Raw genomic sequence first — 25,317 nt, forward strand, 5'->3', positions numbered from 1 at the left:
CCCTTGGATTACACCAGACCTGGATTTGTTTTTCTTTCTAATACATTGGTTAAAGAGGGAATGTTTTTTCAAATAAAAATGTGTTTGTCGTCTATTTTTTTTTATTACTGACTGGGTTGGTGATGTCGGGTATCTGATAGACGCCTGACCTTACCAACCCCAGGGCTTGATGCCAGGTGACATTACACATCTGGTATTAACCCCATATATTACCCCGTTTGCCACCGCACCAGGGCACGGGATGAGCTGGGGCGAAGCACCAGGATTGGCGCATCTAATGGATGCGCCACTTCTGGGGCGGCTGCGGTCTGCTATTTTTAGGCTGGGGGGAGTCCAATAACCATGGACCTCCCTAGTCTGAGAATATCAGACCCCAGCTTTCTGCTTTACCTTGGCTGGTGATCCAATTTTGGGGGGACCCCTACGTGTTTTTTTTTATTAATTATTTATTTAATTTAAAATAACAGCGTGGGGTGCCCTCAGTTTTGGATTACCAGCCAAGGTGAAGCTGCCAGCTGTGGCCTGCAGGCTGCAGCCGTCTGCTTTACCCTAGCTGACTACAAAAATAGGGGAAACCCCACGTCATTTTTTTTCATTTTTTTGGCTAAATACAAAGCTGAGCACCCCTTAGTGCCACATGAAAGGCACCAAAGGGTGCAAAATTACAAAATGCAGGAGAGTGGGACATTATGTGTCTTTCTGCCATTATAATGACAGAAAAGACTGATATGAAGTGTATAAGCACAAGAAAATCACCAGAGCGCTCTACGCTGTGGAAAGCAGTAGAAAATGGCACTGGAGGGAACATGTGACCGTCTCATGTAGGTTGAAGCTATGGATCCTGGGTAAATTTATGTATTTTCCCTCTTTCAGTTTTTTTTGCAGTACACAAAAAAAACGGAAGGCACACGGATGACAAACAGATGACATACGGACCGTCTACAGAACAGAAACGGATGCCACATGGATGCACCCGTGAAAAAAAAACAGACTGTTTTTTGTAGACCACAAAAATGGATCGGTCGTGTTAATGTAGCCTTATTCTGATCTGCTGTTTATAAACAGCAGGCAGAAATAAGTGAATAACACCCCCCAGCGTCAGAAAATCTCCGGGATTTCAGGGCTAGCTGAGACCCTGGAGATCATGATTCAGGATGGTTTTTCCGGTCCCCACTCATGTGATCACCGGTATACACCGTACACCGATGATCACGTTACAGTAAATGACAGTGTCGGTAAAAAATTATTTATCTCCCATCTGGCATGAACAAACATGATAAATCTCCTCCCCGGTCCCCTCCGGTCCCCCGGTGTCGCCAAAGTGCCCCCCCTGATGCCCTCACAGAAATCCAAGATGGCCGCGCGCACAGCAGCGCGCCGGCCGCATTCACCCTACTCCTCTGATTTGTGTCGCATGTGCCGTGACACATGCGACAGAAAACTCCTCCCCAGGCCCTGCCAGGTCACCCCCTATAACCCCACCGGTGTTCCCCGGTGTCCCACGGTACCTGTGCAGCGTTGATCCCCCCACGGCCCTCTCCTTCACAATAGACGCTGCCACATGCACAGAGCGGCTGTCAGCTCAGCTTCCTGTGTTCAGACACAGTGAGTGGTGGTTATGCATCTGTAAGCTAAATGGGCGGCACGGTGGCTCAGTGGTTAGCACTGCAGTCTTGCAGCGCTGAGGTCCTGGGTTCAATTCCCACCAAGGACCCCATCTGCAAGGAGTTTGTATGTTCTCCCCGTGTTTGCGTGGGTTTCCTCTGGGTACTCCGGTTTCCTCCCACACTCCAAAGACATACAGCGCTATGGAATTAATAACGCTATATAAATGAATAAAGTATTATTATTACTGCAATGCCCTGCTCATGAGGTAAGGAACATAATTGATCAGGAGAGCTATATACTACATTTCCAAATGGAGGGATTTGCTTTTATAGTTTCCCTGCTGAACAACTACCAAACATGAGAGTTCGTTATACGCCACAAGAAAACACATCTAAATAGCGAGCTCTGTTGTTAAGTATTCATTCAGCTGGATAACTGGACTTAAAGGGGTATTCCATCTCCAAGATCCTATCCCCAATATATAGTAGGTGGAATAGCAATAATATCAGCAAATACCAATATTTGGAAATGTAGAATAGTTCTCCTGATTAGGCATGCCCTTAACTCATGAGCAGGGCATTGCAGCTTTGGTAGCAACCATTATGACATGGACTCTGCTGCTGTGGACCCGGGGAGAGTGAGTGCAGATTCATGGCACCCACACTCCTCACATGAAGGGTCTGCACTCCTAGAAAATGGGGGATACCTTCCCCGAGTGTCTCCCCCCATATTCTAGACGGTCCAGAGTCGTCGTGGGACCCCTTAATTTTTTGTCTTACAATAAATTGGTGAAAGAGGGAATGTTTTGGGGACTGTTTTTTTCAAATAAATTTCTTTTGTCGATTTTTTTTTTTTTTTTGTTAGTACTGACAGTTTATGATGTTGGGTATCTAATAGATGCCATGACATCACAAACTGCTGGGCTTGATCTCAGGTGACTTTACAGCTAGTATCAACCCGATTTATTACCCGGTTTGCCACTGCAACAGGGCACGGGATGAGCTGGGGTGAAGCGCCAGGATTAGCGCATCTAGTGGATGTGCCACGTCTGGGGTGCCTGCGGCCTGCTATTTTTAGGCTGTGAAGGCCCAATAACTATGGACCTTTCCACCCTGAGAATACCAGACCACAGCTGTCCGCTTTACCTTGGCTGGTGATCCAATTTGGGGGGACCCTACTTTTTTTGTGTAATTATTAATATTTATAAAATAATTATAAAAAAAGAGCCTGGGGGGACCTCCACATTGGATCCCCAACCACGGTAAAGCTGCCAGCTGTGGTTTTCAGGCTACAGCCGTCTGCTTTACCCTAGCTGGCTATCAAAAATGGGGGGACCCAACGTCATTTTTTTTTAACTATTTTTTAAATAGAAAAAATGAATGGGCTTCCCTGTATTTTGATTGCCAACCAAGGTAACGGCAGTCAGATGGGGGTGGCAACCCATAGCTGTCTGCTTTATCTGCGCTGAGAATCAAAAATACCGCAGAGCGCTACGTCATTTTTTTTAAAGATTTATTTTTACAGCACTGTGATGTCCAGCAATCAAAATACAGGGAAGCCCATTTTGTTTTTAGTTATTTAAATAAATAATTAAAAAAAATATATATGGGCTCCCGCTGCATTTTTTGTATTGCTAGCTAAGGGTAATCCAAGCAGCTACTGGCTGCTAACCCCCACTGCTTGGTGTTACCTTCACTGGCAATGGAAAATCCAGGGAAGCATTTTTTATTTTTTTTGCCAAAAAACTACAAAAAAAGGACGTGAGCTTCGCCATATTTTTGTATGCTAGCCAGGTATAGCAGGCAGGTGCTGGAAGAGTTGGATACAGCGCCAGAAGATGGCGCTTCTATGAAAGTGCCATTTTCTGAGGCGGCTGCAGACTGCAATTCGCAGCACTGGGGCCCAGAAAGCTCAGGCCAACCTGTGCTGCGGATTCCAATCCCCAGCTGCCTAGTTGTACCTGGCTGGACACAAAAATGGGGCAAAGCCTACGTCATTTGTTTTCTAATTATTTCATGAAATTCATGAAATAATAAAAAAAGGGCTTCCCTTTATTTTTGGTTCCCAGCCGGGCACAAATAGGCAACTGGGGGTTGGGGGCAGCCGTACCTGCCTGCTGTACCTGGCTAGCATACAAAAATATGGCGAAGCCCACATAATTTTTTCAGGGGGCAAAAAACTCTTGCATACAGCCCTGGATGGAGTATGCTGAGCCTTGTAGTTCTGCAGCTGCTGACTGTCTGTATGGAGAAGAGCAGACAGCAGCTGCAGAACTACGAGGCTCAGCATACTCCATCCAGGACTGTATGCAGAAGTTTTTTGCCCACCAAAAAAATTACGTGGGCTTCGCCATATTTTTGTATGCTAGCCAGGTACAGCAGGCAGCCATGGGCTGACTCCAACCCCCAGTTGCCTATTTGTACCCGGCTGGGAACCAAAAATATAGGGAAGCCCGTTTTTTTTAATTATTTCACTTATTTCATGAAATAATTAAAAAACAAATGACGTGGGCTTCGCCCCATTTTTGTGTCCAGCAGGGTACAACTAGGCAGCTGGGGATTGGAATCCGCAGCACAGGTTAGCCCGAGGTTTCTGGGCGCCTCTGCTGCGAATTGCAGTCCGCAGCCGCCCCAGAAAATGGCGCTTTCATAGAAGCGCCATCATCTGGCGCTGTATCCAACTCTTCCAACAGCCCTGAAGCCGGGTGGCTTGCTGGGTAATAATGAGTTAATACTAGCTTTGTTTTACTAGCTAGTATTAAGCCAGAGATTCTTAATGTCAGGCACGTTTGACCCGGCCATTAAGAATCTCCAATAAAGGGTTAAAAAAAAGACACCACACAGAGAAAAAATACTTTAATAGAAATAAATACACAGACACATTAGAGACTCCATCTTTATTACCCCCTGTCAGCCCTCCACGATCCATGGTCTTCTGTCTTTCTCGTTCAACAAATGCAGCTCTGCTCCATCACTGCTGCATGGGGGAAGACACTGCTTCCCGTGCAGCCTTCACTCCGTGAGAGATCAGTGCTGCTGGCTGTTAGCGGTAACAGCGGTAACTCTGACAGATGCGTTACCATAGCAACGGTGCTCCGATCATGTGATTCCCAGAGCCGCGGTTAGCGGTGACGTCACCGCTAACTGCGTTGCTATGGCAGCGGTGATCTCCGTTAATGACCGGCTGTGTCAGCCGGTCTCTAACGGAACGGGGAGTCGACCGTGTGCTAGAGCATGTCGCCGGTACACGGCGATACACAAATGTGCACCGTGTACCGGAGAGTGCAATGACAGGACCTAGGACAGGACATGACGTCAAAGCCATGTGACCAGTCTGTAGCCAATGAGATAATAGCCACGTGACTGGTCACATGGCTATTTTGACGACGTCACGGAAGGTCCTGTCAGTGCTGGTTATCGGGAGGACGCAGTGATCATCGGAAGGAATAGTGACAGGAGACAGAGTGCAGGACACATCGCGGGCACCGTTAAGTGTTATGGCAATGTTTATTAACTGTATGTGTACATTTATAATGCGTTTTTATCTGTTTGTGATTGCCTCCCATTCTTTCCTATTGGTTCGAGTTCGGTTCGTTGAACGTTCGCCGAACTCGATCGGGACCTCGGTTTAGCGAACCGAGCTCGAGCCGAACCGCGGCTGGTTCGCTCATCTCTACTCAAGACCCATGGGTGGGCGTTCCCATCCGCCTGGTCCTGCCCACTGGTGTGTCCTGGCTGTCATGGGGGGCAACTAGGATTTGTGGCTGGAGTTCCTATGTGTGGGATGTGTGGTGTTAATTCACAAGGAGGAGGCGATTCCTGTACCCTTTGTGGGGGGTACAGTCATCTATGACTACCTGGTTTTGCCAGGGCGTCACTGATTGTACCTACCTGGTAGCGCCTGAGATGGCCAGGTTGCTACAGAAGAGAGCAAGAGAAAGGCGGGCGAGTCCCAAGAGCTCCAGGCTACAGGTACCGCAACAATCCGCACACAAAAGTAAGACCCTCAAATTACCCTGCCAGCCCCTGCCTCTGACCTGTTCGGGACCGACCGGAGGCTACAACGGGGAGGATCAGCACCCGGGTGCGACTTTGAACAGACCAGTGAATAAAAGAATCTGGAACCCGCACCCGGTGACTCTGTGAGTAATTGCCGCCGCCCTGTTCCCCACTCCAACCGTGGGGAGCGATTCCATCCCGGCTGCACCTAACACCTGCCCCAGAGAGAGAGACTGTGGAGTGGCGGCTAATCACCTGGTCACATACTACGGGTGGCACTGCTAGCAACCCCTGTTCCCGTCCCATATCGCTCCTGGGGGCGAGAAGAGTTACAGGGGGAGGGGGTCTGCGGCAGAGGAGGTCGAGACCTCAGTCGTCACTGCAACCGGTGACATGATCCCCAGGAGCTCCGTCACCCTCCTTCCATTACCCCCTTGTCACACCAGACTATCGAACTTTCTTTTGTTGAAACACGCCGGGGTCATGGAAGCCTGGTCGGGCCACTCACAGCTAACCCCCAACCACCACTGGCCCGGTGACCGTGTCAGCCCTGCAGGCTCCGGTGTGGGTGTTTCATTAGTCAATGAGGGAGAGCAGTTGGTCAGCTTTTCTCGCATCCAGATTCTGGATGCAAGAAAAGTCACAACATGCTGCGATTTTCTGCGAGAGCCGTATCACTCGCACCCATTCAAGTGAATGAATGCGAGAGAAACATCGGACTGCACTCGGATGTTACCCCAGTGCAGTGCGATATACGCACAAGCTGACAATGGAGGAGATGGGAGGATTAACCCCTCCCTCCCGCCTTCAGTTTCGCAGCTGTGACCCTATCGCAAGATCCAATCAGTCGCATGACACTCTGCTTATGCTCGCAGCAAAGCCTGAGCCGGTGGCCATTAGCATATCGCATCCGTTGCTCTAGCATCGGATGCCATGCGCTAGTGTGACTCCAGCCTAAAGTTGACTTTGGGACCCGGGCTGGACCTGAACTTGATCCCGGAGCTCGAACCCTATTGAAAGTCAATGATTGGGCAGCTTGGTCCCCACGCACATACAGTCAAACAGAAACAGAGCATTTCTGTTAGATGGATGTCAAAGTTTTCTTTCCTTTTTTTTTTTTCTTTTGCTTATACCCCCAGTGAAGGCCATTCAAAGACTGCAAACAACTTTCACTGGGCAGAGTATCAAGTGTATCCGAGCACCCCGAGTGGTAGGATATGTAAAACTCCAACTTAACTCTAACTTAAGTGTCATAAGATGACGTTAGCAAGGGCTAGAGGGATTAAAGCACACTGCTTCTGGGTCCACTCATTAACTTTCATGAATGTTTCCTGCTTCCCCCTACCACCATCGGTGACCACGTTTGTTATTGGTTGTGGTCAGAATTCAGGCATCTGTGATTGGGGACCCCGACTGCTAGTGTAAAGACAACCAAAGTGGCGTGTAAAAATAAATAATTGGAAAAAATGTTGTAGGGTCCCTTGTATTTTAGCCCAGGACAGATAAAGCAGACAACTGAAGCCTGCAGCCCCCAGATGTGTGTGTGTGTGTGTGTGTGTGTGTTATTTTGGCTGCGTATTAAACTATGAGGGATCCCATGTGGCTTTTTTCAAATTATTTAAATAATTTTAAAAAACTGAGTACAGTCCCCCCTCCATTTTTGATACCCAGCCAAGATAGAGCAGACAGCTGAGGGTCAGTATTTTCAGGCAGGGGAGACCCATGGTTATTGGGCCCTCCCCTGCCTAAAAACAGCCCGCAGCTGCCCAGATTTGGCAAAAATGTAAGATGCGCCAATCTTGGCACTTAACTGGCTCATCCCAATTTGCCTTGGCGCGGTGGCAATTCGGGTTATATAAAGGGTTAATGACATCTGTAATTTTGTCAAAAAATCACACCCACCATGAAGCCCTGGATTAGTAACTGGTAAGGATCTTTAAGACCCACCATTATATGTCCGTGTTCAGCACGAACAACGAACTTAACTTTTTAGGTTCGCTCATCTTTACTCACAACTACTTTTCCAGGTTTTTGTCATCAGTCTGGAGTGCTGTTAACGCTTTGTGATAATACTTTTGAAAAGAACTGATCACAGCAGTTGTTCCCAATACAGTTGCATATTTTAGTGCCTTATTGCTAGAATAGTTTTATAGTGGGCTTTGTTGAGTTATAGTATGACATATTTGTTATTCAGTAACTATATATTTATATTATTTAGATTTACTACTTAGAAAATTAGGATATGCTAATGTGCACAGGGACTAGTCACAAGGGCATTATTTCCTCAACTAGTCCACTCTCCTAGCATGATCAGAAGTCCCGGCACTTCCGATCATGCTGTCTGGTCAGACCCATCTGAAGCCAGGACATGTACACCTGGCTTCATAGTGCGCATGTTCGGAGGTTCGGGGACTTCTTATCATGCGCACTGAGCCTAAACCCAGCGTCTTAGGCAGCGACAATGGACAGGACAGGTACGCGTGTCACGGCTGATGACGCTGGACATTGAATGCCATGAAAGCTCGTCCCTGTGGGCATGCTAACATGCTAAGAGGACTTACTAGTCGGGGGAAATAACACCTTTGTGACTAGTACCTGCACTCATTTGCATCTCATATAGGTGTACCACCCCAGTGCCAGCACGCTCGGATCTGGATGCTCAGTGGCTCAAGGGTCTCTGGACCCAGGGGTTGTGCGGCCACACGAAATAAAGGGGGGTATTAATGACCCGCCCCAGGGCCGTGGGGTACTCGGTTCTGGGTGTTGGTTAATGGGATTATGTCACGGGGGCCTGTGCCCGGTTCCGTGGCCCTGGGGGTCGCTGAAAGTCAATAAATAATAAAAATAAAATAAATAAATAAATAAAAGAAATAGAAAAAAATAAAGAAAAAATAAATAAATAAATAAAAGTATTTCGTGACGCCACCTACGGTTCCAGTATGGTTACTGGGGCTGCAGGTCAGACCTCTGGGGTGATGGTTAGGCAGCCAGTTGTTTACGCTTCCCGTAGGTGAAGCGGGGTCCCCAGGGCAGTTTTAGTAGTACACAGATATGGCGGTTTTTCTTCACAGCCTTTTCAACTGTCACTTTAGTGCAGCAGCCTATAGCTCCTCAGGTGAAGAAATAAAGTGCGTCACACCAATTCATTAACTCTGACCAGGTTTTACTTGCAGGTGTTAAAAAGGGGTTCAGTTTCTGATGTTACAGTTTTTGGGTGATCTGGGAACAGTTCAGGATCTCTGCACCAGGTCAGTTGTGTGGCCTCCCTGCTGCGCTGTGTTTCTCCTTGGTACTAGGCTGCCTGGAGCTATACCTTGTTCCTCTCACACTGTCTTCACCTGTATGGCAGGTGGCGGGAGCTTCGCTAAGGGGCACTGCTGTACTCACTGCGGTCGCTAAGCTCTGTATAGCGGCTTTGCCTTCAGGTGCTGCTGCGGCCAGGAGATCTGCAGTCTCCCTGGCCCCCGGTCTTTATTGCTGGGCAGATTAGATCCCTCACAATCTCGGACGCTGGTGTCCGATAATCAGCGCTGTTCCTTGGGGATGAACCGGTCTGGCTCCACCTCCCCGGTCACTCCTCTTTTGCCTCACTCTTGATCCCTCAGGCGGTCACACAGTTACTTGTGCGGGCTAAGCACTGCCCTCTCCATTTTGATGTCTCCCCTCACTCTCTGCTCGCACAGTCTCCTTTTCTCCAACTGTCAACTGTCTCTCTGACTCCGCCTCCAAACCTGGCTTTAAAGGGGACCTCACCTGAACTCGACTTGTAGAGCTTCCCCTCCAGGCTTGGAGTGGAAATGTTGTATGTGGGATTACCTGATGTGGAGATCCTTCCCTGCCCAGGTACAGGTATATTTGTGGCAACTGAACCCTGGGGTGCCACATTAACAAGGGAGTGTATTAAGTTCGTGATGCCACCCGTGGTATGTGGTAACTTGGGAGTACCACCACTGCAGTTGGGAGTACCCGGGGATGATGGAATGGGGCAACCAGGTGTTGTGACCCTCCACGGGTAGGGGGGATACCCCGGGGCTCGGTGATGGCGGGGGAGTGCTGTTGGGTGCAATGGGGTCACTTGCGTACTCGCTCAGTCCATTAAGCTGACACCGACCACTGTATAAACCAAAGTTTTGGATACCGCTGCAGCTATGGGGAGCTTAGTTCAGGTCCCGTCCCCGATGGTGTTGCCTGGTGATTCGTGACCTGCCTCCTGGCACTCAATTGACTTTGGTGGTCCCGATAGTATGGAACTTGCTGGGTCCCGCTCCCCACTATGGCTAAGTGTGGGAGCTTGCTCTCAGGGTTCACGCTTGGGATTTTCTGGACCGTTTGAGTGGAAAGTCCTATCCCCCTTGTTGCGCTAGTACCCTGATTCTGGAGCGGGTGGAGAACTGCTCCTGAAGACTCCATTCTCTTCAGGTAAATTGTCAGGTTGCCTGAAGCTACTCCCTGACCTAGGGTCCACGTACCCCGTCGTGCCTTGGTCCCAGCCCGGTGATGGTACAAGGCCGCTGGCTGTCCTCCTCGACAGGTCCATGCCCCTTGCCATGATCCCCTGCGATCGGGGGTCAAGCTCCTCTAGGCCCAGACCACAGTCTGCTACCTAGACTGTTTTCCTAGGAGCCCTGCTCCTGACCTCCTCACTTCCACTCTCTACACACTTCTCCTCACTACTGACACCCCTGACCTCCCTTCTCCAAGCCCCCAGGTGGGCGACTCTATTCCACTCAAGCCGTCCACTGGTGTGTTTGGTGCGTGTGGTGCAGGGTGTATCTAGGGTTTTGGTTAGCTGATGTAGGCAACACCATGTAGTTAGAGACCGAAAACCAAGAAGGAGGTGAATACTGCATGGGAGGACAGATTGTGCAATACCCTGTGATGACCTGATAGTCCAGGGGCGTCACATAAGATCTTTAGAAATACTCTTTCTAAAGATATCTTTATGTATGCTACTAGATTTTGGTATAGTTAGGCAGGGATTAGAAATATGCACCCAGAACTGCTTGTGGTTCTGGGTGCATATTGGATATGACAGGTTTGATTTAATGTTGATTTTATGTATTTGGCCAGCTAGATCTTGGAGACCCAGAGACGGGGAGGTTGTGGCAAGACCCAAATCTAGTATTAGAGATTGAAGTGCAGGATGGGACAGCAGAGTACCTTTATCCCACCGTACTGAGTACCATATCTCAACCCAGGCAATTCGGTTTGCAACTGTGTCCAGTGATACTAATCCTAAAGCGGAGGACTGACATAGACTTGGGTGAACAGGTCCGCATGGAGCATTCCAGTAAATGAGCTTTGTCCAACTGTTAGTAGAAATAGGACCCCAAGGGTTGAAGGCTACCATCATAGTGTGGGACTGCATGACTTTGAGTGGAACCGGGGTGTCAGATAGTGAGGGAGAGGACAGTAAAACGTCAGCAGTAGTACCAAGAACCATGGAGCAGCCTGCAATAGAAGTGTGCTTTGAAGTCAAATCTTCTGTACCTACAATGTTCAAGTGTTATGCCCAAAGTAATGATGTGAAAAAAATACTATGCATAACTATTCGTAAAAGGTTGTTGAGTGAGAACAATACATCTATGTTCATTAATCTCCAACAAGAAACTCCTGGTTCAAACAAGGGCCTGAACAGAGGTATGGCTTGTACACACAAAGTCCACCCCCCAGGAACCCCTCCACCAACCATTCCTTCCCCCATGCTCTGTAGAGGGGATGGGCGAGTGGACCAATGAGGGGGAGCAGCCGAGCCGAAGTAGAGCCCCTTGTCTGTGACCACGCCGGGGCTTGGCCTGTGTCCCCAGTCCTTCCTCTTCAGTACTCAAAGAGAATAAGGAGTGTGATGCCCTGGCAAAACCAGGTAGTCACAGTTAGGCCCCCGCCCTACACCTTTCCCTCACTAGGAAACACACAGCCAACCATTAAACCCTAGTCACCCCCCTTTAGGGACAGATAGACACACCAGTGGGCGTGGCCAGGCAGTTGGTGCACGCCCACCCAGGGGTTTAGACAGCCCGGGGGCGGAAAAGCAGCGGTTGAGCTCAGATCAGTTGAGAGTTCGGTAGTGGAGGTCAGGCCTGAAGTAAACTGACAGGTACCAGGGTAGGAGCCCTGGTGCCACTGGCTAGGAGGCAGACGGTGGTCTCCGTCGACAGGAGACGGGAAGACGGCTCGGTGGAACCGAGGTGGACCAGGCCAGGGTTGGTGCAATGGCATGGTACAATTTGTTGTGTAATTTATCCTGAGTACACCAATAGTGCACATGTGGTGGAAATCTACTGTTTGACTGCACAGCAGGACTTGGAAAGGAAGGCGCGCCATTTGAATTTTTGAGTGCAAAATTAGCTGGAATCGTTAGCGAACATCATGTCGTGTTTGGAGAGCCCCTGAAGTGCTAAAACAGTGGAGCTCCCGTAAAAAGTGACCCCATTTTGGAAACTAGATACCTCAAGGAATTTTATCTAGATGTTTGATGAGCACCTTGAACCACCAGGTGACTAACAGAAACCACAAAAATGTTGCTTTAGCCCAAAATTGTTCATTTTCACAAGTGTAACAGGAGAAAGTGGACCATAAAATTTTGTTTGTGCAATTTCTCCTGAGTGCACCAGTACCCCCATATTATGCGTGACTCTTTCTGCAACAAAAAATGTGTATCCCCACCTGTTTTGTAGGGGTTCATTTTCATAATTCCTGCAAAACTTAAACAATCTGGATTACTACTATGGTAGTCTTTTATATGTTTTATTAGCTGCACAGAACCAATACCCGAAGTTATTGATTTGTAGTGCTCTCGAAATGTCACACATAATGGGCGGATAGTTTTCCCAATATAGAATTTTGAACAGGGACAAAAAAAATCACGTATATATGTGTGCGTACACAATATATAGTTGTATAAAAATAAATAATTAAAAAAAATTACATAGCACTCCATGGTAGTTTTGATTCTCAGCGCAGATAAAGCGGACGGTTATGGGCTGCCACCCCCATCTGCCTGGCTTTACATTGGCTGGCAATCAAAATACAGCGAAGCCCATTTTTAAAAAAAATAAAAAATTAAAAAAATGCGTGGGCTCCTGCCGTATTTTAATCGCCAGTCAAGAAAAGCCAGGCAGCTGAGGACTGTATTCTAGGCAGCCCATAGCTGCCTCTTGAAATGGAGCATTGTTTCTTAGTGACAATTCCAGGTGCTTTACCCGGCTCTTCCAGTAGCCCTGAAGGCGGTGGCATGCTGGGTAATAAAGGGGTTAATACCAGCTTTGTATTCTCAGATGGTACTAAGCCCGAAATTCATGGTGGCACACCAAATTAGACATGGCCACCATGAATTTCTAATAAACAGTAAAACCTCTAAGTATGATCATAATGTTTTTTTAATAATGTGCCTTTTTTTTTTTTTTCTTTTACAGCCCCTGGAGCTGATCTGTAACACGAGCTTCCCAGGTAAGCTCGTGATCAGGATTGTGTACATGTATGAGCCCCGATCCTTACAGTTCGGGATTGCCCATCACTACCAGTAAAGTGCCACAACAGCAGAAATCCCCCACAAGTGACCCCATTTTACAGATTGCACCCCTCAATGAATTCATCCAGGGGTGCAGTGAGCATATTGATACCACAGGTGTGTCACAAAATGTTATACTATTGGGCAGTGAACAAAAAATAATTACATTTTTACCAGTAAAATGTAGTTTTAACCCCAGATATGCAATTTTCACAAGGGAAATGGGTAAAAGAAAGTCTTAATGTGTTACACAATTTCTTCTGAATGTGACTGTACAGTACTGTTTGGTAGCACCACATTGACATTGCTCTTGAGGAAAGGAGCGCCATTTGATTTTTAGATGAGATTTTTTTAGAATAGCTTGCTGACTCCATTTGCAGAGCCCCTAAGTGGCAGAACAAAATATATCCTCTCAAGTGACCAAATATTAAAAATTACATCCCTCTGGGAATTCATTTATGGGTGTAGTGACAATTTAATTACTGGAAAACATCCATGGTATCAAATGCAGTGAATGTTGCAAAATTTAAGAATTGCAAATAAGCCACAGTTGTGCCCAGTATATTATAGTGCGCAGCTTGTGCATCTGGAGACCTGTACCACATAAATTAAGCGGGCTTTCCTCACTACGATGATGCCAAACATGTGCTAACTGTGGTTTAGGCACATTATAGGGCTCAGAAGGAAAGGGGACATTTGGATTTTGGAGAGCCGATTTAGCTAGGTTAATTGTTTGAGGGGAGGGGGAGTAATAGCGTTATTCCAGAGCCTTTGTGCTACCACTAATGTGGAAGCCCCCTATATTTAATAGATGATGGACCTGAGTGGGGACTTGTGTTCTTGTGTTTTTAGGGGTTGAGTTGAATGCTATTTGTGGCAATTTGTATTGAGTATATTTTGGATCAGGTCACATTTATCCCATGATCTATGCTGAGTACTTTCATTGGGGTCTCCATCTACATTTCCAAAATACGTGATTCAGGTTAAACCCCTGATGGATCCATTCACTAATGAGGCAACAGAGTTACTTCAGACTCCATTTGGCCTCTGTTCAATGGTGTCTGTCTTTTCAAAGGTGAACAAAACTGTTAATGACCGCACTTTTGTGTACACTTACAAAGATGCATAAAAAGATGAACACGACTGCACCATGGACCAGACGTGAAGTCAAAGTGACTCCCTCTGTCTCATTACAGTGAATTTTCTATTATGAGTTTTGTCTGATTCACAATTTTCAGAGTTTTACACGTAATACCCAGTGTAAGCGCTCAGTGTAGAGCACAGGATAAATATGAGCTTCACCTTAGTGTGATCTTTGAGAAGCAGAAAAAACAAATCAACAACAGTTGAAGAATTGGCTTTTATATATTTATTTTTTATGCTGTTCACCTAGTAGTATAAGTAATAGGGAGGTTGTATTCCTCCGGTTAGTACGATTAGTGATACCAGACTTTATATAGTTTTTTTTTTAACTTTGGCTACTATCACGCTAAAAAAATGCTTTTACAAAATAAAGGATTTTTGCATCGCCGGATTTTGCAGGCTATAGTTTGTTTTGGGTTTTTTTTCTGCCCACAGTGTCCTGCAAGGCCCTTATTTATTTATTTTTTTTTCTCTTGGATCATGGGATGTTCAAACATTTATTAGCTCCTTATTTAGTGACTTGTATTGTGTGAAAACCTGTTTTTAAGGATGTTTCTATTAACCACAGGAGTGTAACTACAGTTATAGATAAGTTATCATATGTCATAAGAATATTTATTCACTTATATAGTGCTATTAATGCCACAGCGCTTTACATACATTGGCAACACTGTCCCCATAGGGGCTCACAATCTAAATTCCCTATCAGAATGTTTTTGAAGTTTGTCATGGTTTCATTTGTCAGTGCATGTCACCACATTTTTGTTGTTTTTATGTAGATCTTTTTCCAATATGTTTAATAGAGAAATTTTCTCATTTCAATATCTGTGAGTAGTTATCTCTTCATCTTGGGTTCACTTAGTGTGTGGCCCTACATTCAGTGGCTTGGGGTTGGTTCTTGTGCCTGCACCCACACAAATTGGGATTGGGATGGGGACATTGGCTATAATGATTCAGACGGAGTCACATTGTGGTCTGTCATCCTTTGTTATAGGTTGTTTAAACCTACTGGAAGCGGGCAACAAGACATAGTCGACTACATTATGGAGATTATCACTAGAGGACAAGGTCTCACGTGCAGAACAAGCTAATCTGTGTGTCCCTGTCCCATCATTGATTAGCAGCTTGCTGACAATTTACAGAGTACTCATTAAGCTGTCACTCAAGGGTGTGGGCGGGCTTATATACAGCCAAAAAGGTTTAACGCTAAAAGTCCCAGAGATGGGTCATTTAACATTTCTACCATTAGAACCCTATGGAGCTCGAAATTTCTGGGACTTCTATTCTAGTGTTAACTCTGCTACGTCTATTTGAAAATAAAAAACAAGGATTCTATCTAAACTGCACCAGGCACTCTAGTAAGTGAAAAATCCCTGGAATCGGGCTCACTTGCCCTATATCATGATGATCTCAGATTTTATAATAAAAACTTACTGATAGATGCAGTGCTTACAAGTGTCTAAGTAACATGCTGCAAACGAAAGTGTTAAAATCTCAAAAATGAGTCAAATCTTTAACAAACAGTAAACTGCAGCAAAGATAGGAATAACCTTTTTAAAGGGAATCTGTCACCATGAAAATTCAGTCCAATTTGCAGGCACCATTTTACAGAGCAGGGGGAGCTGAGTAAATTGATATGTATATTTGTTAGAAAATATTCAGTATGATCTGTGATTTAATCTCTGCTCTTTCTGGGATTTTCGGTCCAGTGCGTCATCCATCAGTGACTGATAGCCTTCCATGTTTATCAGTAACTGATAGGACCAGGACAGCCCACTGGACCAAAAAATGATTAAAACACAAGTTATATTGAGTATTTTCCCACAAAACTATGTAACTACTCTGCGTTCCCTGCTCTATAACATGGTATGTTCAGATTGGACTGCATTTACCTGGTGCAAAGTTCCCTTTAATAAAATGACACTTTGTGGTATTTCTGTTCCTGCATGGTTTTGTAACACCCTGGGGTCGAGGTTTTTTTACCTGACTCGTCGCCGGGCCGGGGGTACAGATCCTCTGCATTGTCACTGGCTGGCCTGGCCCAGTTTCGTGACCCCCAAGTGAGAGAGGCAATGCGGTGGACAGGAGGAAGGATGGAGGATAGGGGTAGTAGTGACGGTAAGGAAAGTCTTTTTAGATCGTGACACCAGCTGTGGTCCACAGCCAGAGATGGTCCACGGCATACCAGCCCTGTTCACCTTTTTGCCGGGTATACATGACTCCATCACTGGGGTACAAGTCTCTACCAGGATGACCTCTGGGAGATAAGCTTCCACATCCCGCCGGGACACAAATACCTCCCTACTCAGTCCCGGTTAAGCGATGAACCTCCACCCCTTACTTCGGTCAAACTTAGTTACAGTACCTTTTATGGAGCTCCCCCGGGTCGATGGATGGGCCCGTCGGAGGCGCTCCTTGTTTGCCAGATTTCTTCTTTCCACCTCCACCAGCCGAGCCAGTCACTGACTTTCCTCAGCGGCTAGCTAGACGAGGGTGGCCTGACTGTCCTCTTCCACGTCGATGTCCACAGTCATTGCATTTCCTGTTGCATCAGCAAAGGGGGTTGAATAGGGCTTTTCCCACACCAGTCCCGGGTGGGTGTCCTCCGGTGGTCCGGTGTGAGCCTCAGCTCCCGATCCTCCATGATCTCCCCATTTGGAGGCAACAGGTTCCCCTGCTACCGGAACAAGGAAACGTTTCAGGTGGCCTGGTCAACAGCAGCCTGCTCTGTAGCTACCTGGTGAGCGGTAGCTGGATCCTGGTCGGGGTTAGCGGTCTGGTCTTCCCCACTCTGGTTGTCGTTGGCCTGGGCATTGGCTGCCGGGTTAGAGGCAGCAGGGTCTTTGGCTACCAAGATATCGGCTACCGGGTCCTCAGCTGCCTGGTCGGCATCGGCCTGTGCGTTGGCTGCCGGGTTGGAAGCAGCGGGGTCTTCGGCAACCGGGGTGTCGGCGGCCGGGTCCTCAGTTGCCTGGTCATCGTCGGCCGGTGCCAGGGTCTGGTCACAGATCTCCCGATCAAGGGCTGTAGCAGGCAGACAGGTCGTTGGCTTCTGGACAGTGTCGCATTCGGCAGGGTCAACCAGGTCATTTGTCACCCCTCCGCATTCCTCTTCCTCCAGGTGTTGCTGTCTTGGTCGGGCATAGGGCTGCATCACCGCCACCTAGCCCATCATGGAAGCTTCCCATTCCTTGATGGCGTCCAGCTGCTGCTGCCTCATCTGCTGGGTCAGGCACAGCACCTCCACCCCCCAGGCCCTCCGGTGTCCATATGCCTATGCACCCTTGGTGGCCTGGTTCTGCCATCCTGAATACTCCTCAGCACATGAAGTTAAAGTGCGACCACTTCCTTGGAGCTCCAGGGCAGACTCCCTCTCCTGATCATCTCTATGGCTCTCTCCTCTCTCCACACTCTAGTTTCATTTCTACAGTCTCTCGACATCAGGAGGCGAGGCTTTTCTTTCGCGCAACCCCAGTCCACCAGCCTGCAAAGAGCAGGAATTTTCCTGCCAACTGGTATTCTGCAATGGCGGCTAGTTCCATATTTTAAATAAACAGTCTCATTTTCATAAAGCGCACAGTACTCAGTGGTTGCGGGTACGAATATCCTGTTTGTAACGCCAAATGTAGCACCTTGGGGTTGAGGATTTTTATCTGACTCCTCTCCGGGCCGGGAGTGCAGATCCTCTGTGTCAACACGGCCTGGCCTGGCCCGGTTTAGTGACCCCAAGGTGTACAGGAGGGAGGGAAGGTGGTGGACGAGAGGAAGGATGGAGGATGGGGGTAGTAGTGACTGTAAGGAAAGTCTTTTTAGATCGTGACGCCACCTGTAGCCTACAGCCAGAGATGGGCTGCCGCTGCGGATGCTGCTTTTCGGGGCTGATAGTGAAGGTCGTAGCCAGGATGGTGTCACTCCCCACAGGCAAAGCGGGGTTACCCTGGGGAGGATGATGGAGGACGGACGTGGGTGGTGGTAGTCCCCGTTGGCGCCACAGCGCTGGGTGATGGTGCTGGCAAAGGAGAGGCAGAGACAGGGGCAGCGGTTCCAGATCTTTTACTCACTGGTAGTTCAGGGGCTGCCCCGAGTACCGATCTCCGCCATGCTGGGCTCCAGCTGATCCTGAACCCGTGGAAGGTCAAGTCCGGTGTGTGTCAACCTATAGGCCCTTCCTTCTTTTATGCGCTAAGTATCGGATTCCCGTGGCGTGAAGCACTTGGGGATCCCGGTGTCAGTTAAGTGTCCCTTCCTGTATGCTGATAGCGCAGTTCCGATGTGGGGCTGGTCAAAGATCTCAGCCCCAGATCCTATATGCTATTTGGCTCCAGAAATGGTGGGACAGGTCCGGTGACTGTTTTAGCCGTTACCACGACCCTTGCAGAGTTGGTAGACAATGTGAAGTATGCCTGCCCTAGGGTTCTATACCCCAACAGCGCCGGTCAAGTGGAAGCGGCCGCCTGCTTCTCCCCAGAGACAGTGTTGAAACGCCTTATCCCACAGAGCTTCCTCGCCGGAACGTCTTCTTTGCTCTGTCTGTAGCTGGACTCCCTGTTTGTAGTTGTGTTGTGTGTTCCAAGCTGTTGTCACCAGCTGCTGCCACCGGCTGGTTCACTACTCTCACCAGGTCAACCTGCTCTTCCCACTGTGTACTCCTGACTCCCCCTGGTAGTTGATTCTCCCTGACCCTGAGTCCCGGTTCCAGTGGATCAGGGAGCCCCTGGTGCGGTGGCATCCTGTAAACTTAACCGCTGTAGTGACCCCCTTCTGTCACCCGACCCTGGCCCAGTCCCCACTGGGGATGGCAACCCACTGTAACTGTATGTATGTGTGAGTAAAACCGGTGCCGTCATTTCCTTGGACCTGGTATAGGTACTACACCCTAATGGAGGTGCAGTACCCTGTCGCGCCTGAATCCTCAGGGGCGCCACAGTTTTCTTGTTGGTCTATTGCACTTACCTCATGTTTATGGGACCCTCCTATAAGGACATCTTAATTAGTATTGTTTTAGAAAAATATGTATTTCTGCCCAATGGTTCCTCTTACATTTTCAGTAATGTGAGGTTATCAGAGAGTTAAAAAAAAATAAAGAATCCATATTCTGAATAATATTGTCCAGGTGAAGAGTATTTATTTGTGTTGTTTCATCGAAGTTTTCTAGCTGATGAGGGTCTTTTCCTTGGAATGTCATTCACCTATTCATTAAGAAAAAACACAGGGTGATAAGTGCAAAAGTGGAGTTTTACAGGAGGCTGCGCAGTATCCTGTAGTTCTCTATGCCCCTGTATAATACATGTATATGGCATTGCTTCTAGAAAATAATATCTCTCTATAACAAGCATTGGAGGCATACAAAAGGTATGGAAAGACCACACACACTACTATGGGAGCTTAAAACAACACAGCACTGTGCAATACCATAATAAGGCCATGTGCAGGAGGCGGTGTTGAGCAACCCCCTTGAAAATGCACATGTAGAGTGAAAATGTCCATTGGCTGAGGCTTAAGGCCACGTCACACTAAGCAACATCGCTAGCAACATCGCTGCTAAGGAACAACTTTTGTGACGTAGCAGCGATGTTGCTAGTGATGTTGCTGTGTGTGACATCCAGCAACAACCTGGCCCCTGCTGTGAGGTCGCTGGTTGTTGCTGAATGTCCTGGACCATTTTTTTAGTTGCTGCTCTCCCGCTGTGAAGCACACATCGCTGTGTGTGACAGCGACAGAGCAACAACTGAATGTGCAGGCAGCAGGACCCGGCTTCTGCGGACGCTGGTAACCAATGTAAATATGGGGTAACCAAGGAGCCCTTTCCTTGGTTACCCGATATTTACCTTCGTTACCAGCGTCCGCCACTTTCACGCTGTCAGTGCCAGCTCCCTGCTCTCTGCACACGTAGCCACAGTACACATCGGGTAATTAACCCGATGTGTACTGTGGCTAGGAGTGCAGGGAACAGGGAGCCGGCACTGGCAGTGTGAGAGCGGCGGACGCTGGTAACGAAGGTAAATATTGGGTAACCATGGTAAGGGCTTCTTGGTTACCCGATGTTTACCGTGGTTACCAGCGTCCGCAGAAGCCGGCTCCTGCTGCCTGCACACGTAGCAGAGTACACATCGGGTAATTAACCCGATGTGTACTATGGCTAGGTGTGCAGGGAGCCAGCGCTAAGCGGTGTGCGCTGGTAACGAAGGTAAATATCGGGTTGGTTACCTGATATTTACCTTAGTTACCAAGCGCAGCATCGCTTCCATGCGGCGCTGTGGGCTGGTCACTGGTTGCTGGTGAGATCTGCCTGTGTGACAGCTCACCAGCAACCCGTGTAGCGACGCCCCTTCGATCCCTGCCAGGTCAGGTTGCTGGTGGGATCGCTGGAGCGTCGCTTAGTGTGACATCTCACCAGCGACCTCCTAGCAACTTACCAGCGATCCCTATCAATTTGTATCGTTGTTGGGATCGCTGGTAAGTTGTTTAGTGTGACTGGGCCTTTACTCATTTCATAGGTCATTAGTTAGTACTGCCTTTTTCCACTAAGTGATTTTATGTAAGTAGTAAGGGGGAGGGATAAGACGTCAAAAAGAAATCTGACAGGTGCCTTGCCCCTATCAAAGTGTATTAAACACGCCCCTTAATCAAATTGATGATATCCAATGGATATCAAATGATATCAATTTTTTAGTTATGTTTCTCTTAATCATGTCCTATTATTTATATGCCCAATAATTATTCTCCTTTTATATAGGTATTTTGATACTGTAATCTTCCGTTACTCAAATTGATACTCAAAGTGTATCATTGATATCAAATTATCTTACTGACACAATTACCCATGATATTAAAGGACACCTTATTCATATAATAGTATAATGTTCCCCATGATATTGTCAGTAGAAATATATATTAAATGAGAGAAGTCTGTCTTATTGACACGATTACCCATGATATTAAATGAGAGAAGTCTTTTTCCATATAATAGTATAATGTTTATTGAATCAAATCCGCAATACACAGCAAATATCAAAGCAATTATCAGGGAACAAAATCAGAGTTGTCGTTACATAGTGAGCCACGTGGATTGTAGGATCAGTGATACTCTTTAAATCCTCAAAGGTCCTTGAGCAATACCTACTGAAGAGGAGTGTAAAGGTTGGTTCACACGTTGCGGTGTGAATAGAGTTCGAGATTTAGATGTACCATCAGATTCATTCAATAGTATTTTTAATCGAACTAACTGTTCTCTGGTAGTGGAATTACCCACAACAGTGGAGGACATATTTAACTCGGCCATGGCCTGTATAAATGTATCCCATCCCCGTGGTAAATTCCTGTTGGTCAGGGCGTAACTGAGTTGTGTTACCTACCAAATCCATCATGTTAGAGCCTGGAATTACCATACCTTTGAATATAAATTCACTTTTATCATTCCTTGATGTAATATTTTTGTTCTGCAACAGTCTGTTTAGTAAGAATTCTGCATTCTTTTTACAGTATAGCGCTGGTTTACATTGCTTACAATTTCATTGACAGTTGTATTATTATCAGGCTCTGAATTCGACAATTGTTGATGATCAATCTCAGGAGCGTCAATAAACTTTAAAGTTGATAGTTCCTTTGCATCATGGTTAGCCTGAAACAAGTATCTCTTTAGTATATCACTATAGTTTTTAATTTTGATGTCGTCTGGTATGTCACGTCTTTGTAAAATTTCACTAATTTCAGCATCAAGACTATGGATTACACTCTGGCGTATGTTGTCTGTAATAGGGGCTCGTAGTTTAATTAGTTCCTACATAGGAACAAGATACATTTTCTCAGTATGTTCCATTATTTACCGGCAAGAAGACTTGTTATTATCGGTATCGCAAAGCCTAAAAGAGGACCTATAAACCCACCTGTCTGATTTAGTATACGTTTCTTTTTCTTTATGCTGTGGGATTTATTACTCATGACTCTTATAGCTTTACGCCATTTTTTTAGTATATCTTTTTGGTCATTGTTTCAGAGGAATACGTTCTTTTAAGATGTTTAATGCAATTTCCCCTATGGCTGTAATTAAATCATGACTTGCATTGCACAAAATAGATTTTCTGGCAGAAGGAGGTGCCTTCACGAGGGTTTTTAAGAGATCCCTGTTACGTCGGATTCTCTCAGACATCTTTACATCACTATGTCCACAGCATATAATGTCTGATTTTGCGCAAAATTCACTTTTTAGAAGTATTTTTCTTTTGAACATACACAGCAGGTAAAGCTGGTAGAAACAGGCCCGTCCTCAAGCGATTATCCTCAGGGGTATCAGCTCTTAAGTCTAGCATCAAATAACCATAAGGGACCCGCGTTGCATCCTCAAAAGCTTCTAAGTAAAAACGTGTTTTTCCTGGGTACATCTGTCGCGCTAGTGTTACAATTTGTAATTTATCCCGAGGATTATTAAAAAGTACCATGTACTTTGTGTTTAAATTTATCTTCCAACTTTTCTTACCTTGACAAAATATGTTTTGTACCAGGTAGAAAATGCTGAGATTTCTGTGATGTTCATACTTGGTAAATGCTTTTTCTACTTCACTATTATCACTTACGCTCTCCGTGAGATCAAATGATCCCAGGATTTAATAACATTATTGGTACCCTGATTCAGAGTACTAATAAAGACTTAATTGATGAGTCAAATGTTCCAGTTTTTCATTAGTTTTTCACAGGTAATTATGTATATTATCAGCAGTATTTATTACTATTTATATAATAACTGATTAAATATGTGCTTCTAGACATGACGCTAAGTACAATTTCTCATTCAGATACTGAATTGTTGCGGTCAGTGTATATGATTGAAAGCAATCATGACTTTGAAACAACTGAAAATCGGGAATCAGATATCGAACTCGCAGAACTGCACTGTAGTCCTGTAATGCCCCCGGTTCCTAACGCTCAAAAAAAAACGGAAAATCAATAAGAAGGGATCTCAAAAATAGAAAAGGTAATTTACGATTATCAGTACCATGAAGAAAAGCAATTCTGTTGTGTCTAATAGTTAGATTTTATTTACAGATGTTCAACTAGTGGCCAAAAAACTTGAATTTCCAAAAGAGAATATTCCCATCCCGTCAACATCGTTTAATGAGAAGGCAACTAATCCAGAGCCTGTAGAAGTACAATGCGCAGCTCATGCTTGTAAGTATATATTTATTCCATTCTATACTATCTTTATGCATACAATGTCACAAGGAAAATTGCTTAACTGACACCTGTAACTTTTCCTATGTTACTCTAACTTCACGATGAACTTACGCTAGTAACTTTTCTTTTAGCAACGTCGACTCCTCATCCTCGAGTACTGTGTAATTACGAATCGACGTAGATAACTCCACAAAGGGCTAATGTGACGTTGAGAACAACGCCTCTTTCACCAAGCAATGTTGTGAATCGTGAGGTTAGATCTGAATCCGTCAAGCATCGCGGGAATTTGGTCCCAAAGAAACGTGAGGATACATCCTTGTCCATCAAGTATCCCGGGAATTCAGTTCTGAAGAAACGTGAGGCTAGATCTGTACCACCAAGCAACCCGAGAATTCAGTTCCAAAGGCTATAAATCTGAACAATACACGGGTGCAGCACACTGAGCAACCGACAGATAATACTTCTGCAGGTTCATCTAGTGATTTTGGTATTGCAATACCTCTAAAGAAACGATCAGCTTCAAATCGGAGAGTAAGTAAAAAGCAGAGAGTTTACTCTACATCAGCTTACACAGCGAAACCGGTGTGGTCTGATGAACAGGACAACATGCTTACTGCTATGTCTGGTCAGTACGTCCAATGCAAAATTTACCAGAACAAACTAAAATATATTTCTGTGAAACCTATGAAAGATTGATGAATGCATACTCAACACCTGACATTATCGCAGAACTATCTGAATTCAATAGAGAGCATGCTATTGTATCATCACAACCTAATAAAAATAAATCACTGTGACTATGCATGGTTGGTTACGGGCTGTACTCTAAAGCTGTTGATTAGATCTAAACGATCACTAGCAGCTAGAAAACGACGAGAGGCTGCTCACAGATCTATATCTACTCAAAACCCACAGATGCTGATACATGCACAGAGTCCTCCTTCACATAACCAAATTAACCCTGGAGGTGTTAACCCCACTGTGTCTCCAAATGCTCAAAGCAGAGAGCCTCTGGAAACCCATGCTGAAAATGAACATGATGCAGCATCTGTTGGTATTGCTGATTATTATAATGTAGTGAATGCAGATCAAGCAGTATTTTTACAGCATCTTTTTCAACAAAGAGATATCCACAATTTCAATGCCTGCATGTACATTGATCATTTTAAATTTGTAAATTTAGACCATATCCAATCATTTGTAGAGGCCATAAATGAAGTACATGACACTATTCCGTCATTACTGGACAGAATCATTAGAGACATTGATCCTGGTGACTTTGTTCAATTAAGACTTGAAGGTGGTGCCACATTACACCCCATTTTCGCTACAAAACAATCAAGGGATGATTTTAGTTCTGTAAAATTTTTAAATTCTGTTGCTCGCACATTGCAAAGTAATGCTGAATGCCTAGAATCCAATTCCCTCAAAATAGTCGTAACAATAATTAAAAACAGACGCGATGGAGCAAAATACGATTTGAAATCTATAGCGAGTAGTCAAATCATTAAACAAAAACGCTGGCCGTATGACTTTAACAATTACAACACAAATCTGTGCTTCAGTGCTAGAGTGTGTGCCCTGATGGCCAACACTGATGTCGGTGATTCAGTTTTACTGAGTCGTGCTAAAGCCATACATGCAGCCCTGGGTATTCCTGAGGAACAACTAATAAGCTTTAGCGAAATTGTGGATTTTGAGAAACTTCAGGGTGTCAACATTAAAGTACTGTACTACAGTCAGGGTGACTGGCGTTACTTTCAATCAGGTAATACATCTGGTACTAAAAACATTTTCATATTGCACCATGATAATCTTTACTACTGTATCAAAAATATGAAGGGTTTTATCGGTGAGGATTACTTTTGTGAAAGATGCAATTCAGTG

The 25,317-nt window shown here is 45.9% G+C and overlaps 1 protein-coding gene across 1 annotated transcript in view; it reads right to left on the bottom strand.

The window, feature by feature from the left end:
* Positions 1-19,365: 19,365 nt before the first annotated feature.
* Positions 19,366-25,317, bottom strand: part of LOC142244166 (E3 ubiquitin-protein ligase RNF138-like) — an 80,976-nt gene continuing 75,024 nt past the window's right edge. The window contains exon 6 of the mRNA XM_075316365.1: positions 19,366-19,448. Coding sequence (XP_075172480.1) covers positions 19,445-19,448 — 4 coding nt within the window. The 3' untranslated portion in view covers positions 19,366-19,444. The remainder of the gene's footprint in view (positions 19,449-25,317) is intronic.

The sequence above is a fragment of the Anomaloglossus baeobatrachus genome, chromosome 6, assembly GCF_048569485.1.
Source record: "Anomaloglossus baeobatrachus isolate aAnoBae1 chromosome 6, aAnoBae1.hap1, whole genome shotgun sequence".
Classification (NCBI taxonomy): Eukaryota; Metazoa; Chordata; class Amphibia; order Anura; family Aromobatidae; genus Anomaloglossus; species Anomaloglossus baeobatrachus.